Source organism: Podarcis cretensis (assembly GCF_951804945.1).
Source record: "Podarcis cretensis genome assembly, chromosome: 8".
Classification (NCBI taxonomy): domain Eukaryota; kingdom Metazoa; phylum Chordata; class Lepidosauria; order Squamata; family Lacertidae; genus Podarcis; species Podarcis cretensis.
The window spans coordinates 86,363,157-86,378,200 of NC_137177.1; the positions used below are offsets into that span (position 1 = coordinate 86,363,157).

General features: G+C 47.4%; 1 protein-coding gene across 1 annotated transcript; it reads left to right on the forward strand.

Moving 5' to 3' along the window:
- The first annotated feature begins 523 nt into the window (after positions 1–523).
- MYL2 (myosin light chain 2) lies at positions 524–14,178 on the forward strand. The gene is made up of 7 exons (XM_079987633.1): positions 524–662; positions 4,877–4,966; positions 7,154–7,229; positions 9,212–9,316; positions 10,278–10,353; positions 10,834–10,882; positions 13,872–14,178. The coding sequence occupies exons 1-7, from the start codon at positions 660–662 to the stop codon at positions 13,968–13,970; spliced, it is 498 nt and encodes a 165-aa protein (XP_079843759.1). The 5' UTR covers positions 524–659; the 3' UTR covers positions 13,971–14,178.
- Positions 14,179–15,044: the final 866 nt, after the last annotated feature.

Genomic DNA, 15,044 nt, shown 5'->3' on the forward strand with positions numbered 1-15,044 from the left:
ACTCTGCTGATATTTTGGGAACTTGTTAGCACAAGTTGGATAAGGATATAATTAGTCAATATATCCTCTCCTGTACCCCAGAACATTCCCACATGTACAACTCATATAGCTGCGCCAGAGATTCATAACTCCAAACAGCTGGAGGCCCCCAAGTTTGTTCAAGGCTGATATGCACACACAGACACAAAATGCATCACTGCTGGCTGGTAATTCTGCTTGGTGTGCCATTTAACACACACACACACACACACACACACACACACACACACACACTTCTGCTGCCCCTCCAGCTGCACATCCAGGAGAAACTGACACACGCAGGTGTCCAGCTATTATTCAGCCACTGAGCAGGACTTGTGTCGACGTCTTAAAAGGAGAAACTGTCAGGGCGCCCGGCATGCCTCTAACCTTGGAGCCCGTTGTCCGTCTCACATGTCACCGCATGACAATGAGCTGTTATTTAAGAAGAGAGAAAGGAGATGGGGGGGTTGGAGAGAGAAAGGGGGACTAACTCACCTGCCACAGCCAAAAGTGGAGATGGGTTTATTTTTAATCTGGGATGGGCTCTATTTATTGTCTCCGCAGCCGGAGTGCAAGGGGCACCAGCTGAAAGATTCCTCTTGGAACGGGACTGTGGGCTGCACAGTTTGGTCTGAGACATGGTAAGTAAGAGGGTCAGAGAGGGGATATTTGGGGTAGAGGGCAGAGGATGGAATGAGAAAAGGTCCCAGAAAATATTGGGAAAGCAGGATGGTTATTGATCTCAGGTGAAGAAGAGCTGCTTAACAGGCGAATCTGTTTCCCCTTCGCAAGGATGTTCAAGGCTAGATTCACAGCACATTCCTTTACATGTCTCCAATGAATTCAGTGGGGCTTACTTCCAGGTAAGTGGGGTAAGGACCACAGCCTACATGAATCAGGGGGAGCTGATTTGAATCAGAGGAGGCTGAGAAGTTTTACAGCAGCTCATGACTGTTCTCTGAGGTTTTGGAAGCATGCAAATTATCCCACAAGTTAGTGGGAACGCAGGTTCTTTAACTGGTTTGTTTGTATACTTGAAATATTCCAGGGCAGCGAACCCAAAGTGTGAATATCATTAAATGCACATGATGTATAGATACAATTTAAATCCAGAAAATGATTATAACGAAAAGACAACCCCACTTCCCATAAAAGCTTAAAAACAGAAGAGTCCACCTACAATCTAAAATTTGTCTCCTATAAAAGGTGTGTCTCCTATGAAAGGGCCACCTGCTTTGCATGCAAAAGGTTTCCAGGTGAGCCTGGCGTCTCCAGGTAATGCTGGCAGACTCCTTGCCTGAAATCCTGGACAGATGCTGCCAATCCGTGTAGACAAGGCTGGGTGGGATGGACCAGTGGTCAGACTCAGTCTAAGTCAGCATCTTATGTATGCTCCCCAACCAGGGTGGCCATCTCCCAAGAGACTGCGATCTACTCATAGAGTTAAAAACTGGCAGTGATCTACCCCATTTTGGGGGTTCAGTTCAAAGTTGTTGAACTTTTTTTAAGGAAGGAAAGCCCTGTTTGTTTGTTTTTATAATATTTATTAAATTTTAGTTTAACAATAAAATACATAGGTAATAACACAATCTTTTCCAAAATCCACATTTCATGTTCATCTTTGGACTTCCTCACAACCCTTGTTCCTGCTTTCTAAGCTCATAAATTTTACCAGCAAATTATTAACTTGGTTTAATTCATATAATATAATTTTTCAATATTAATATCTCAAATTTTAAGATTTAACATACTCTTATTGACACTTAATTATAAAATGTTACTTATCCAAAATTTATCTTTTCATCTTCCAATTAAATTTAAATTTGTATTCTTTTCAACTAGTTTGTTGAAGCCATGCTTTTGCTAATCTTACATCTTTCTTAACAGTCATACAATTTACAATATTTTTGTAGATAATCCTTGAATTTCTTCCAATCTTCCTCCACCAGTTCTTCTCCCAGGTCTCGGATTCTGCCCGTCATCTCCGCCAATTCCATATAGTCTATCAGTTGCATCTGCCATTCTTCCAGTGTGGGTAATTCTTGAGTTTTCCAGCTTTTAGCGATGAGTATCCTTGCTGCTGTTGTAGCGTACATAAAAAAGGTTCGATCTTTCTTTTGCACACTCTGACCAACAATGCCCAAGAGAAAGGCCTCTGGTTTCTTAGGAAAGGTATACTTAAATACCTTTTTCAGTTCATTATAAATCATTTCCCAGAAAACCTTCACTCTAGGGCAAGTCCACCAGAGGTGAAAGAATGTTCCTTCAGCTTCTTTACACTTCCAACATTTATTATCAGACACATGGTATATCTTTGCAAGCTTGACTGGGGTCATGTACCACCTGCAAATCATTTTCATAATATTTTCTTTCAGGAAAGCCCTGTTTTTTGAGGTTCAGGTCAAAGTTGTTTAGCTTCTTTGGGAGGAGTCAGTGATCTACCACAGACGTCCAGTGATCTACCGATAGATCACGATCTACCTGTTGGATGTGCCTGAAATTCATAGTGAGGTTGTGGAATTGACTCCTTCCGCAAGCTGTGGTTCTGGCAACGAACGTCAAGGAAGAAGGCTACTCAAGAGGATTTGATCATTTCCCTAGGTGCCCGGCTCGAAAACAGTGGCAGCCTGAGTCTGCAGCATGCCCACGGGCGACTGAGAAAGACCCTGATCTGAGATCTTGGAGACCACGACCTGAAGGTCCAGCCAGTTGATGTAGGCAGCACTGCACTAGACAGACCCAGGGTCCAATTCTTCATGAGGCAACTCCCTGTGTTGCTGTGGAGAAGACGAGTGGACTGACCTCAAAGGCAAATTTATTTATGGGGGGGGGGTCATGCTCCTAAGTCAGATAAAGGCATCCAAAGTAGTTTATAAATTGTAGAAGGCTCATAATATAAAATGACGCAACACAAACGCTAAAGAAGAGAAGAAAATGAGCAACCTCGCGTTCCATATCCTGTCTATTTATTAGATAAGCAAACATTGCCCTCTGGTGAAGTCCACAGAATAGTGGTTCTAAAAACCTTTACTTAGGAATTTCCCACGGTTCACACTCACCTGTAAAACCAGCTAAGATGAACCGGGAAAGGAGGCTCCCAGAATGCGTTGCCCCTCATTCGGCGGATGCAGTTAAGCTGTTGGTATACAGTCTGGTTTTATATTTAAGTGAAATATTTATTTGCTGTGTTTTAAAAGTTGTTCCTCAGGGCTTATTGACACTGAACTGTGTTTTTGCCGTGAGTTTTCCCTGCAAAAACCCACCCATTAAAGCGGAAGCGCAACAAATGGCAATTTGGGTTTTCTGCAGGTTGCTGCTTGTGCCAATTCAGCAGGAAAGAGCGGGTTTTCAGGGAGAAAGCTCAGTCAGAGAAACAGCAGTCGGACATGGAGTTTTAAAGTGTGGGCAATGCCTGGAAAACACAAAGTTAAGTGGGAACAAGCCCTCCCTCTGGGATTGTGTGAATAATGAAGAGTGGGGTATAAACAATTTAACGGGATGCTTTAAAAGGCCTCTTGTTTGACGGCCTCTTTTAATAGAATCATATAATTGTGGAGCAGGTAGGCACCCCAAGGGTCATCTAGTCCAACCCCCCTGCCATGCAGGAATCACAGCTAAAGAATCCCCGACAGACCTCCGATTTAAAAACTCCAATAGAGGAGAGTCCGCCACCTTCATGATATTGGACATATATAGGTAAATGTTTATTGGTTAATGTTTCAATAGGATTGGTTTGTTCTGTATTTTAGCTACTCTCTTTTTTCCCAATTGTTCCATATTTTATCAGTGTGGTGCAACTGGTTTTTGGGTTTGGCAAATTGCTTAGAAGCCACCTGGGCATCAAACAGCAACAGCATAAATAATCAATTACTAATAGTAATAATAATAATAGTAATAATAGTAATAATAATGGGACGCAGGTGGCGCTGTGGGTTAAAGCCTCAGCGCCTAGGACTTGCCGATCGAAAGGTCGGCGGTTCGAATCCCTGCGGCGGGGTGCGCTCCCGTTGCTCGGTCCCAGCGCCTGCCAACCTAGCAGTTCGAAAGCACCTCCGGGTGCAAGTAGATAAATAGGGACCGCTTACCAGCGGGAAGGTAAACGGCGTTTCCGTGTGCGGCTCTGGCTCTGGCTCTGGCTCTGGCCAGAGCAGCGATGTCACGCTGGCCACGTGACCCGGAAGTGTCTCCGGACAGCGCTGGCCCCTGGCCTCTTAAGTGAGATGGGCACACAACCCCAGAGTCTGTCAAGACTGGCCCGTACGGGCAGGGGTACCTTTACCTTTACCTAATAGTAATAACGACCCTGGGAGTCCCTTTGCAACTCTACAGTTCTGTGATTCTATGCAGGGCCGTCTTTAGCAGATGCGGCACTGGGGTGCAAATATCCGCCCAGCGCCCCCAAATTACCATGGATAGTGTTGGGGCGACCGTAGCTGCGCAGTGCCAGTCATCGGGGGCGCGACTCTCCCCCATGCCGCTGCGGGAGATAGATCCCTACAGAGGCTTGGGAGTGAAGCTGCGCCCCTCCCAAGCCTCCTCGAGAGGAGAGCAATCCTTATGGTTGTCGGGGCGCAACTGGCGGGCATGCAGGGAAAGGGGAGGCCGCGCAGCTCCCCCATTCACTGGGGCACCCCTGAGAGGCCAGTGCCCTGGCGCAACGCACCACTGAGCCCTATGGGAAAGACGGCTCTGATTCTATGGAATAATATAAATGAATGATAAAATCTGCTGGCTTTTTAGCTGTGCAGGTGGAACACCTTCCTTCTGCTCCCCACCTCTGCTGCAGCCCTGATGCAGCTCCGAGGCTTAAGGGGGCACCCGTGAATAACTATTCTCCCCCTTGCTTCTCTCGAAGTCTCCCAAGAAAGCAAAGAAGCGATCCGAAGGCGCCAACTCCAATGTCTTTTCCATGTTTGAGCAGGCTCAGATCCAGGAATTCAAGGAGGTACGTCAAGACAGGGGTGGGGGAACGGCCTTTTTGGGGTAGAGTTGCACCCAAAATCTTCCTAAATCATTCTGGTTTTGTTTGTTTTTTTCCAAAAAAATTATCGAGTTTCCAAATTTATATAACAACAATAAAAAGAAAAAAGAAAACATTACATTAAAGAGAAAAAAGACAAACAAACAAACATTTATCTTAACTGTTAGATATCCACTTTTGTACCATTCTTATATGACTTCCTCAAATCCCACTAGCTGAGTTTCCAAATTATTCATTGTCGCAGTTTTCCAACGCTATTTTCCAATAATAATTACTTAGTCATTTAACATCTTTCTTCCTTTCCATATTGACTTCAATCCATAGTATTGTGTAATTTAACAGAGTTACCTCCTAGGCCAATCAGTTACTCACAAGTAGTTCTACTTAGATTAACTTAACATATTTATTTAAATAGTCCTTAAATTTCTTCCATTCATCTTGATACTCCTCCTCCTTCTGATCACGGATTCTTCCGGTTAGGTCGGCCAGCTCCAAAAATTCCATCATCTTCATCTGCCAGTCCTCCACTGTTGGTAAATCTTGTAGTTTCCAATTTTTAGCTAACAAAATTTTGTTAGCTTCCTAGATCATTCTGAGAAAGCAGTCCAGGCTGGCTGTGCACTGAGTCAAAGAGGCAGCTCCACATTCAAATCTCACTCTCCACAAACTCCCCTGAAGAGCCTTTGGCTTATCTCTCAGTCTCTGTTCCACACCTGTAATAAAAGCAGCCCCTCTTTGCAGGTGTTCATTTGCTATACCAAATCAGCCGGCCGCGGGGAGCCTTGTGTCTTGAGGGCAGGCCAGGCCAATTCTTTTACTCATTTATTTTAAGCACAGAATTCCATGCCAAGTCCTGGGTGAGTCCACATTCTCAGAGACTAAAGGTTCTAGAAACCAATTAAAAGGGGCTTAAATGGGAAGCCCGGTCTCAGCCGTGGAACCTGTTCACAATACCAGAGCTTAAATGCTGGAATACAAGACTCCTGCCAATTTCAACGCATGGCAAAACACCAGCAGGTGGTGCATACTCTGGGTTGATTTTCACTCCGTCCCCGTCCCCCATCCTATTTTTGTTCGGTTCTGCAGAACAGATTTCTGGGTTTGCTCCCAGGTAGAGCCCGGGAGCCTGGGTGTGGGGAGGGGGAGGCATTGAAGTAGGGGGGGGGGGACAAACGACCCAATCAGTTTCCCAATTTGCAGTGACCACATTCCCGCAGCATTTTGCAATGCATTTATTTTATTTTATTATTATTATTTTTAAATAACTTTTTTATTCAAAAGTAAAACAAAACATATTATCCAGAAACATATCATCCTTATTCCACCCCCATTTTCCCTTCCTCCCCCCACAGAACCCACCCACCCCCACTCCCCGACTTCCCTCAGTTCCAGTCTTTGATTTCTCTAAAAATGCTGTTTTCTGCATGTTACACAGTTGTATAGATCCTCAAACTATTTAGTTGATTATTATCAATAAAAAGTTTGTGAATGTTTATTCAAAACCAGCCAAGGAGTCCAGTTCGCTTTGTTGCATCTTCAAATACTTTGTAAAGGGTTCCCATTCATCTTTAAAGTCACAGTTATCCTTGTCCCGTAGCTTGTATGTCAGTTTTGCCAGTTCTGCATAATCCATCAATTTTTGTTGCCATGATTCTTTAGTTGGGGGTTTCTTCAGTCTTCCATCCTTGAGCTATTAAAACTCTCGCCGCCGTTGTCACATACATGAAGATGTTTTCAGCTTTTTTGGCAGATCTTTCCCTACAATCCCTAATAACAATGCTTCAGGTTTTTAAACAAATGTTAAATGGAACATTTTCTTCAATTCATTGTATATCATTTCCCAAATTTTTAAAATTACCTTACAATCCCACCACATATGATAAAATGTCCCCTCCTTTCCCTTACACTTCCAACATATATTTGAACTAGTTTTGTACATTTTCCCTAACTGCACTGGTGTTGTGTACCATCTGGCAATGCATTTATTTTAAAGCCCTCGTGAAAGTTCACCACCATTTTAGTGTGAATTTCTCCTCATGCACACATTTACGGATGTAATTTCCCCTAATAATAATGCCAAGATTCTCAGGAAAGCAATTTCTTTCCTGTGTGGCTAGGTAACACAACTGTGCCCTGATATCCCTCATTTAGGCCTTCACCATCATGGATCAGAACCGCGATGGGTTCATTGACAAAGCAGACCTGAGAGATACGTTCGCCGCATTAGGTAAGCGAAGAAACCCTATAAAACACCCAAAAGCTAGTAAGCGAACCAGGACAAACCTTACATTTTTATGGTTTTGTATCTAGGCTGTTCTGTCTGCTTTTAAAACTGCCTCTAGTGTTTTTATTTATTATGATGATGTATTATCCATAACTGTATTACAGAGGATTTCTCTGTTTTGCTTTTCTTTACCTTTGTATAGCAACCTGGTATCTTTGTATAAAAAGGGGGCGGGGGGGGGGAAAGGTTGCATTCATTGCTGGTCCTACGCAGAGTAGACCCACTGAAATTAATGAACCTGAGTTAGGCCCCATCTGCACTGTATACATTTAAAGCAGTATCATACCACTTTAAAGAGACTACAATTCCCAGACAGTGTATTCCTCTTCCTAGGGAACTCTGGGAATTGTAGTTCTGGGAGGGGGATAGAGTGCCCTACTAACTACTCTCAGCACCCTTCACAAACTACATCTCCCAGAATTCTTTAGGGGAGACCACGCCTGTTTGTAGTGTTGTGATTTGGGCGTCTTGGGTTCATTAATTTCAGTGGGTCTGCTCTGAATAGGACTCAAGTTGGATTAAAAAAACAACCCCAAAGAGCAGCCTAGAAGCATTTTTAATAAATAGACATACATACAGCATGCATGGATTTTTTTTTTTCAACGAAAAGGCCTATTTCAATTGCCAACATTTTCTCTCCTCTCACCACCCAACTAAAATTCTCTGCCAGGTCCACCAACTTAAATTCAAAATGTCGATTCCCACAAAGTCTGAAAAACCAAACATGCAGAAATCTGAATCATTTGCTATTCAAAGATCTGGGATCTTTCTGATAGTTCAGCAGGACTTGTAACCCATCAAGCCCAAACCAGTCTGCATTCATTCATTCATTCATTCATTCATTCATTCATTCCCTGCATTTATATCTCACCTTTTCCTCCAAGGAGCTCATTGTGGATCTCCTCCTGCTCATTTAATCTCCACAACAAACCTGTGAGGGAGGTGAGACTGGAAGGCAGAAACTGGCCCAAGGCCAGTTCCAATGGGCTTCATGGATTTGAACGCTTGTTGGAACCCTAGATCCCAGTCTAGCATTGTAACCACTACACCACACTGCCTCTCATGAGCCCTGTGAACTATTTATAGTGGCCTGCTGTGTGCCCGGCAACCCTAATTTTTTGCAGTTCCAGGTAACAAAACAGCCCTCTGGTGGGCCACTGGATGCAGTTGGTCGGTTGCCAAAGGTTTGGTGGGGGCCTCTCAATCTGGTGTGGCCAACACGGTGCTCTCTTTTCAAAGTATAACACCTGTCACCCACGGCTATCGGCTCTGCTGACTGGGGCTGGTGGAAATTATAGTCCCCCAAAAGGCGGTAAGCTGCCTGCTCCTGTTGCACAGGCTTAACGTGATAATTCCTAAACGGCCTCTGTCCAGTATATCTGAAGGAGCATCTCCACCCCCATCATTCTACTCGGACACTGAGGTCCAGCGCTGAGGGCCTTCTGGTGGTTCCCTCACTGCGAGAAGCCAAGTTACAGGGAACCAGGCAGGGGGCCTTCTCAGTAGTGGCACCTGCCCTGTGGAACGTCCTCCCACCAGATGTCAAAGAGAAGAACAACTACCAGACTTTTAGAAGACATCTGTTTAGGGAAGCTTTTAATGTTTGGTGTATTACGGTATTTTAATATTTTGTTGGAAGCCACCCAGAGTGGCTGGGGAAGCCCAGCCAGGTGGGTGGCGTATAAATAATAAATTATTATTATTAGTTCGATATTTGAATGGATCGTTGACAAATCTCCCCTAGAGTTCTTCTACTCCAGGCATCCCCAACCTGTGGCCCTCCAGATGTTTTGGCCTACAACTCCCATGATCCCTAGCTAACAGGACCAGTGGTGAGGGATGATGGGAACTGTAGTTTAAAACATCTGGAGGGCTGAAGGTTGGGGATGCCTGTTCTACTCTGTCGTGTTTCCCTCCTTCCTCAGGACGCTTGAATGTGAAGAATGAAGAACTGGACGACATGGTCAAGGAAGCTCCTGGGCCTATCAATTTCACAGTGTTCCTGACCATGTTTGGAGAAAAACTTAAAGGTGAGATTGGAGACGAGGGTAGAAGGTGTTTCCCCCTCACCCCCCATGCCACAAGCAAGGAGCACCTTCTGGGAAGAGGTTCTTGGCATCTCCTCACTGCCTGCTCCAACCACCTTGCCACACACATAGAATCAGAGTTGTGAGTGCCTGGAGGCGGTTGGAGGATGGATGGTGGCTAACAGATTGAGGTTGAACCCTGACAAGACAGAAGTACTGTTTTTGGGGGACAGGGGGCGGGTGGGTGTAGAGGACTTCCTGGTCCTGAATGGGGTAACTGTGCCCCTGAAGACCCAGGTGCACAGCCTGGGAGTCATTTTGGACCCACAACTGCCCATGGAGGTGCAGGTTAATTCTGTGTCCAGGGCGGCTGTCTACCAGGTACACAGGCTGAGACCCTACCTGCCTGTGGACTGTCTCGCCAGAGTGGTGCATGCTCTGGTTATCTCCTGCTTGGACTACTACAATGCGCTCTACGTGGGGCTACCTTTGAAGGTTACCTAGAAACTGCAATTAATCCAGAATGCGGCAGCTAGACTGGTGACTGGGAGTGACCACATAACACCGGTCCTGAGAGACCTGCATTGGCTCCCAATACGTTTCCGAGCACAATTCAAAGTGTTGGTGTTGACCTTTAAAGCCCTAAACGCCTCAGCCCAGTATACCTGAAGGAGCATCTCCACCCCCATCGTTCAGCCTGGACACTGAGAATGCTGTATTGTTTTTAACACCCGCTTGGAAGCCGCCCAGAGTGGCTGGGGAATCTCAGCCAGATGGGCGGGGTATAAATTATTATTATTATTATTATTATTATTATTATTATTATTATTATTGGAAGGGACCCCAAGGGTCATCTAGTCCAACCCCAAGCAGTGCAAGAACACCCTCCCCCACAGTGGTGGAGAGAACAGGCCAGCCTCCCATAAGTATTTCACTTTCCAGATCTCTTTTCCGTGACTTCCAGGTGCAGATCCAGAAGAGACTATTCTGAACGCTTTCAAAGTGTTCGATCCAGAAGGCAAAGGCCTGAAGGCGAACTAGTAAGTACCTGTGGAACTCCCTACCACATGAGGCAATGATCACCACCAGTTTGGATGACTTTAAAGGGGGGCGGGTGGACAGTTTCATGGAGGAAAAGGCTATTGACGGCTACTAGCCATGGTGCCTACGCTCTGTATCCACAGTCAGAGCAGTAAATCTTCTGAATACCAGTTTCTGGAAGCCACAGGAAGAGAGAATTGCTCCCATGCTTGCATCCTGCTTGTGGGTTTCCCATTGGGGCATTGGCTGGCCACTGAGAACAGGATTCTAGCCGAAATGATGTTGGTGCTGATTTTGGAAGCTTCGCGGTGAATCCTTTCCCGTTTCAGCCTTTGATTACGAGATATGAAGGCCATCGGTCTCTCAGGCCCTTCAATTAAAGGCTGCAGCCTCTGCTCCTCTCAAAGCTTTCCTTGTCATTTTGCTCTGGGGTTTTGCTCCCTCGTGGTCCTCCATCTGTCCCCTGCTTTGTATTGCAGCATCAAGGAGATGCTGATGACGCAAGGAGAACGGTTTTCGAAGGAGGAGGTAAGAGGAGGCCTTGGGGGCTGGCAGGCATTGAATGGGCTAAGTGGGAGGGCAGGAGCTCAGAAACAGAAGGGGAACAGCTTGGCATTCAGTGCCTGCCTTCTGCATAGCTGTCAAGCGTCCCTCATTTGGCGGGACAGTCCCTTATCCCAGCGCCATGCCCTGCTGCTGTCCCTTATTGATGAGGCTTCGTTTGGCTGCTGGCTGGACTTTCTGCCTTTGACTCGGAGGGGCTCAGAAGTTGAACAGACCTGTGCCCGGAAAATCCCTTATTTTGTCTGCTGATCCCTTATTTTCGAGGCTGCTGGTGCCTTATTTTCAAATCTGTAAGTTGACAGCTATGCTTCTGCATGTAGAACTGGGGGAAACCGCTGTCCTGGACCTTGGACCACTGCTGTCCATCACGATGTGCAGTGCTGAGACCAATGCTCTGCCTGCTATGCTTCTAGAAGAATTGAATTGTAGAGCTGAAGAGGACCCTGAGGGTCATCTAGTCAAGCCAGGGGCATACATAGACTCCCTTGCGCCTTTGGTAAGGAGCTGTATCAGTGCCCCTGCCCCTTGCGTTCCTCTGCCAAGGTGCCCAGAGGAACCTGTGTCCTTGCCTGGCCACCCAAAGCCGTGCAGAAACAAGCAGGTGGACTCATATCCAGTCCGAGCCAGAGTGTGCTGGTCCTGTGGGTTACCCGAGAGGCGAGGTCCAAGTCCGGTCCGAGGTCAAAGGTGCAATGTGGAGGCAGTCAGTAGTAGCTGAATCTGGGTGCAGGGCAGGGAGTCAGGTGAAGTCAGGAACAGGCAAGCAAGCAGGGAGCCAGGGCGGCTCAGGAGCTCAGGCAGAGAAGCAGGACAGGGTTCAGGCAGGAACAAGCAACCAACAATGTTGCTCCCACAACTTGGGACTGAGGTTGGCCGCCTTTTATCTGCCCCCAGGCATAGGGCGGCCCCGATCCTCTGGTGACTTGCCTCTCCTGGCCTGGAGGCGAGCACTCCTCCTGCGGGAACTTAGTTCCCTCCGCCTTTCTGCCCTGAGCCTCTGCAGCTCAGGAGAGGCTGGAGGGTTACCGGACCCAGAGGCAACCTCAGCTTCCCCTGATGGGGCTGAGAGTGGAGCACCTGCAGGCAATGGGTCCTCCATCACCTCAGGAGCCAGAGCAGGCTCAGCTGATGCCTGCACCTGAGGATCCAGCACAGGTGAGGACCCTTCAGGCTCAAGCCCCAGCCCCGGCTCAGCTGGTTCTGGAGGCAGGGAATCCTGTGCAGGCTGGGATCCCTCAGGTTCAGCATCCGAGTCCGAATCCCAGGCCATCACACTGAGTGAAGTGCATTTTCTGCACCCCCTTGGGCCAACCAGGCCATTCCCTGCCTAGCCCAACCTCCTGCAATGATTCAAATCTCAACTAAAGCATCCCTGACCCATGGCCATTCAACCTCTGCTTAAAAACCTCCAAGAAGTCCAGTACCTTCCCAGGGAGTCCGTTCTACTGTCAGACAGCTCTTACTGTCAGAAAGTTCTTATAACTTGAAGCTATTGGTTTGGGTGCTACCCTCCAGAGCAGGAGAAAACAAACTTGCTCCTTTCATGTGACAGCCCCTTAGATATTTGAAGATGGCTATTATATCTCCTCTTTTCCAGGCTAAACATCCCCAACTCCTTCAACCGTTCCTCATAAGGCTTGGTTTCTAGAAATTAGAACATCTTGTTCGCCCTCCTCTGCACACTTTCCAGCTTACTTAATTCCACCCTCGTCAAGAACGTTGAGTTCTAGCAGCTCCCTTTATTTTTAGGGACAGGCCATATCTGAGCAGCAGAGCCCATGCTTTGCTAGCAAATGATCCTAGGATCAATTCCCAGCAACTCCAGGTAGGCTGGAAAAGTCCCCTACCTGAGACCTTGGAGAGTTCCTACCCAACAGTGTGGACAACCCTGAGCTAAATGGACCAAGGGGGTCTCTCTTTGCTTACCTCCAGGGAACCCTGGGAATTGTAGCATTGTGAGAGCAAGCGAGAGGACTGTGCTCTCACTCTGTGCTCTCATCTCAGCAGCCCCGTCCGTATGGAACAGGATGCTGGCCTAGGTGCAGGCCATTGGCCTGATCCAGCAGCCTCTTCAAATATTCATATTAAATATTTTTGGCTTAGTAATGTTGCTTTTCTGCTGGCGGGGCACCAGCAAGTATTCAGCAGTATTTTTACAGTAAACCTCCCAGGACTAATGATAAGGATATTAAGGCTCCCTGTCTAAACACATTGACAACACAGAAGGACTTACTTCCAAGGAAACAGACATAGGGTTGCCCTGCTGTTAATTGGCTGGCAGTCTTATGCATGTCTACTGAAATATAAGGCCTATTTCAGTGCAAGTTATTCCCAGGTAACTGCACATAAGATTGCAGGCTAGAGCTTGGGTTGATTAAGAGTGCAATCCTCTATGCACACTTGGTTTGGTGTAAGTCCCACTGAGCACCCATCTTAAGGGGCTTAAAAGGTAAAGGTAAAGGGACCCCTGACCATTAGGTCCAGTCATGGCCGACTCTGGGGTTGTGGCGCTCATCTCGCTTTATTGGCCGAGGGAGCCGGCATACAGCTTCTGGGTCATGTGGCCAGAATGATTAAGCCGCTTCTGGCGAACCAGAGCAGCGCACGGAAACGCCGTTTACCTTCCCGCCGGAGCAGTACCTATTTATCTACTTGCACTTTGATGTGCTTTTAAACTGCTAGGTTGGCAGGAGCAGGAACCGAGCAACAGGAGCTCACCCCGTCGCGGGGATTCGAACCGCCGACCTTCTGATCGAAAAGTCCTAGGCTCTGTGGTTTAACCCACTGCACCATCCTTACAGGGCTTGCTTACTTCTAAATAAATGTGCATAGGGTTGTGCTGCTTGAGCATCAGTCAAAGCAGTTAGAGGACTGCAATTCCAGGTATAACCGGTGCAAGGTTGGATAAAATGAACCTCCAGAGAACTTTTCCCTGCCTGCTTCTTTCCTGCAGATAGACCAAATGTTTGCAGCCTTCCCTCCTGACGTGACCGGAAACCTGGACTATAAGAACCTCGTCCATATCATCACTCATGGAGAGGAAAAAGACTGAAGGCTGGGAGAGTACCCTTCCTACGGACCTGGAATGGTACCCAGTGGGGCTTCCTTCTCCTCACAACTCTGTTTGTTCCTCACCGTGAAAACTGAGAGGTTCACAGGCTTCCTGATAGTTCTTGTCTTCTTGGTGTTCCCAGTCCCTTGTCCGTCTTCTTTGTGTGAAAGAATTCATTCGTGACTTGAGAAACATTTCCAAAATTGTATTTGTGTTGAATTATTCACCGAGTCCACGTGTCACGATCCAGTTCACGGGCGATCAAAGTCCCAGCTGGGGACGTCGGGACCGGGGGTTGGGAGTAGGAATGGGAGTCCAGAAGCCAGGAGTCAGGAAGCCGAGAGTCCGAGGGTCAGAGAGCCAGGAGTCAAGAAGCCAAGGGTCCGAGGAACAAGAAGCAGGGAGTCATGAAGTCAAGGGTCCGAAGATCAAGAAGCAAGGAGTCAAGGAACCAAACACAGCAAGGCAGGGAACATATTGCTGTGGCAAAGAGCCGAAGGGAAAATGCTGACCTTATATCCCTTCCTAGCTCTTGCCACCAGGTGCTGTGAGTTACCAATTGGCCTCACCTGTGTGGCCACGCCTTGATTCTTCAGAACAAACTTAGGAAGGCCCCAGCAGTGGCGTAGCATGGGTTGTCAGCACCCGGGGCAAGGCAAGTAATTTGCGCCCCCTAACCCGTGGATTTGCGCCCCCTAACCCTAACCCCCAGATGTTGCGCCCGGTGCGGCCGGCCCCCCCTGCACCCCCCACGCTACGCCACTGGGCCCCAGTCCTGCAGAGTCCTATTGGTCACAGGGCCTGGCTGCTGCACGCACACCTGACACCACATGTTCCTACATGAATAACAGCTGGCTTTGCAAAACCTGGGAGGGGAGAATGGACTCATGCAGGAGCCAGCACCCAAGCTGAAAACAGGCACATATCCCACTTCTGACACCACTGCTCCATCAATGCTGAGGAACCATTCCATGGACCAGCTACAGTTACAGGGACCTGAGTTAGACAAGGTGTTGCATCAGTCCTGGAGCTTTTATACTCCTCTCCACCCATGCTGGCCCATCCTTCCCTGGG

Bases quoted from the DNA above. Each gene is read 5' to 3' on its own strand.
- MYL2 (XM_079987633.1), top strand. The intron at 9,317-10,277 runs GTGAGATTGGAG...CGTGACTTCCAG, and splicing joins GTTTGGAGAAAAACTTAAAG to GTGCAGATCCAGAAGAGACT. The intron at 10,354-10,833 runs GTAAGTACCTGT...TTTGTATTGCAG, and splicing joins AAAGGCCTGAAGGCGAACTA to CATCAAGGAGATGCTGATGA.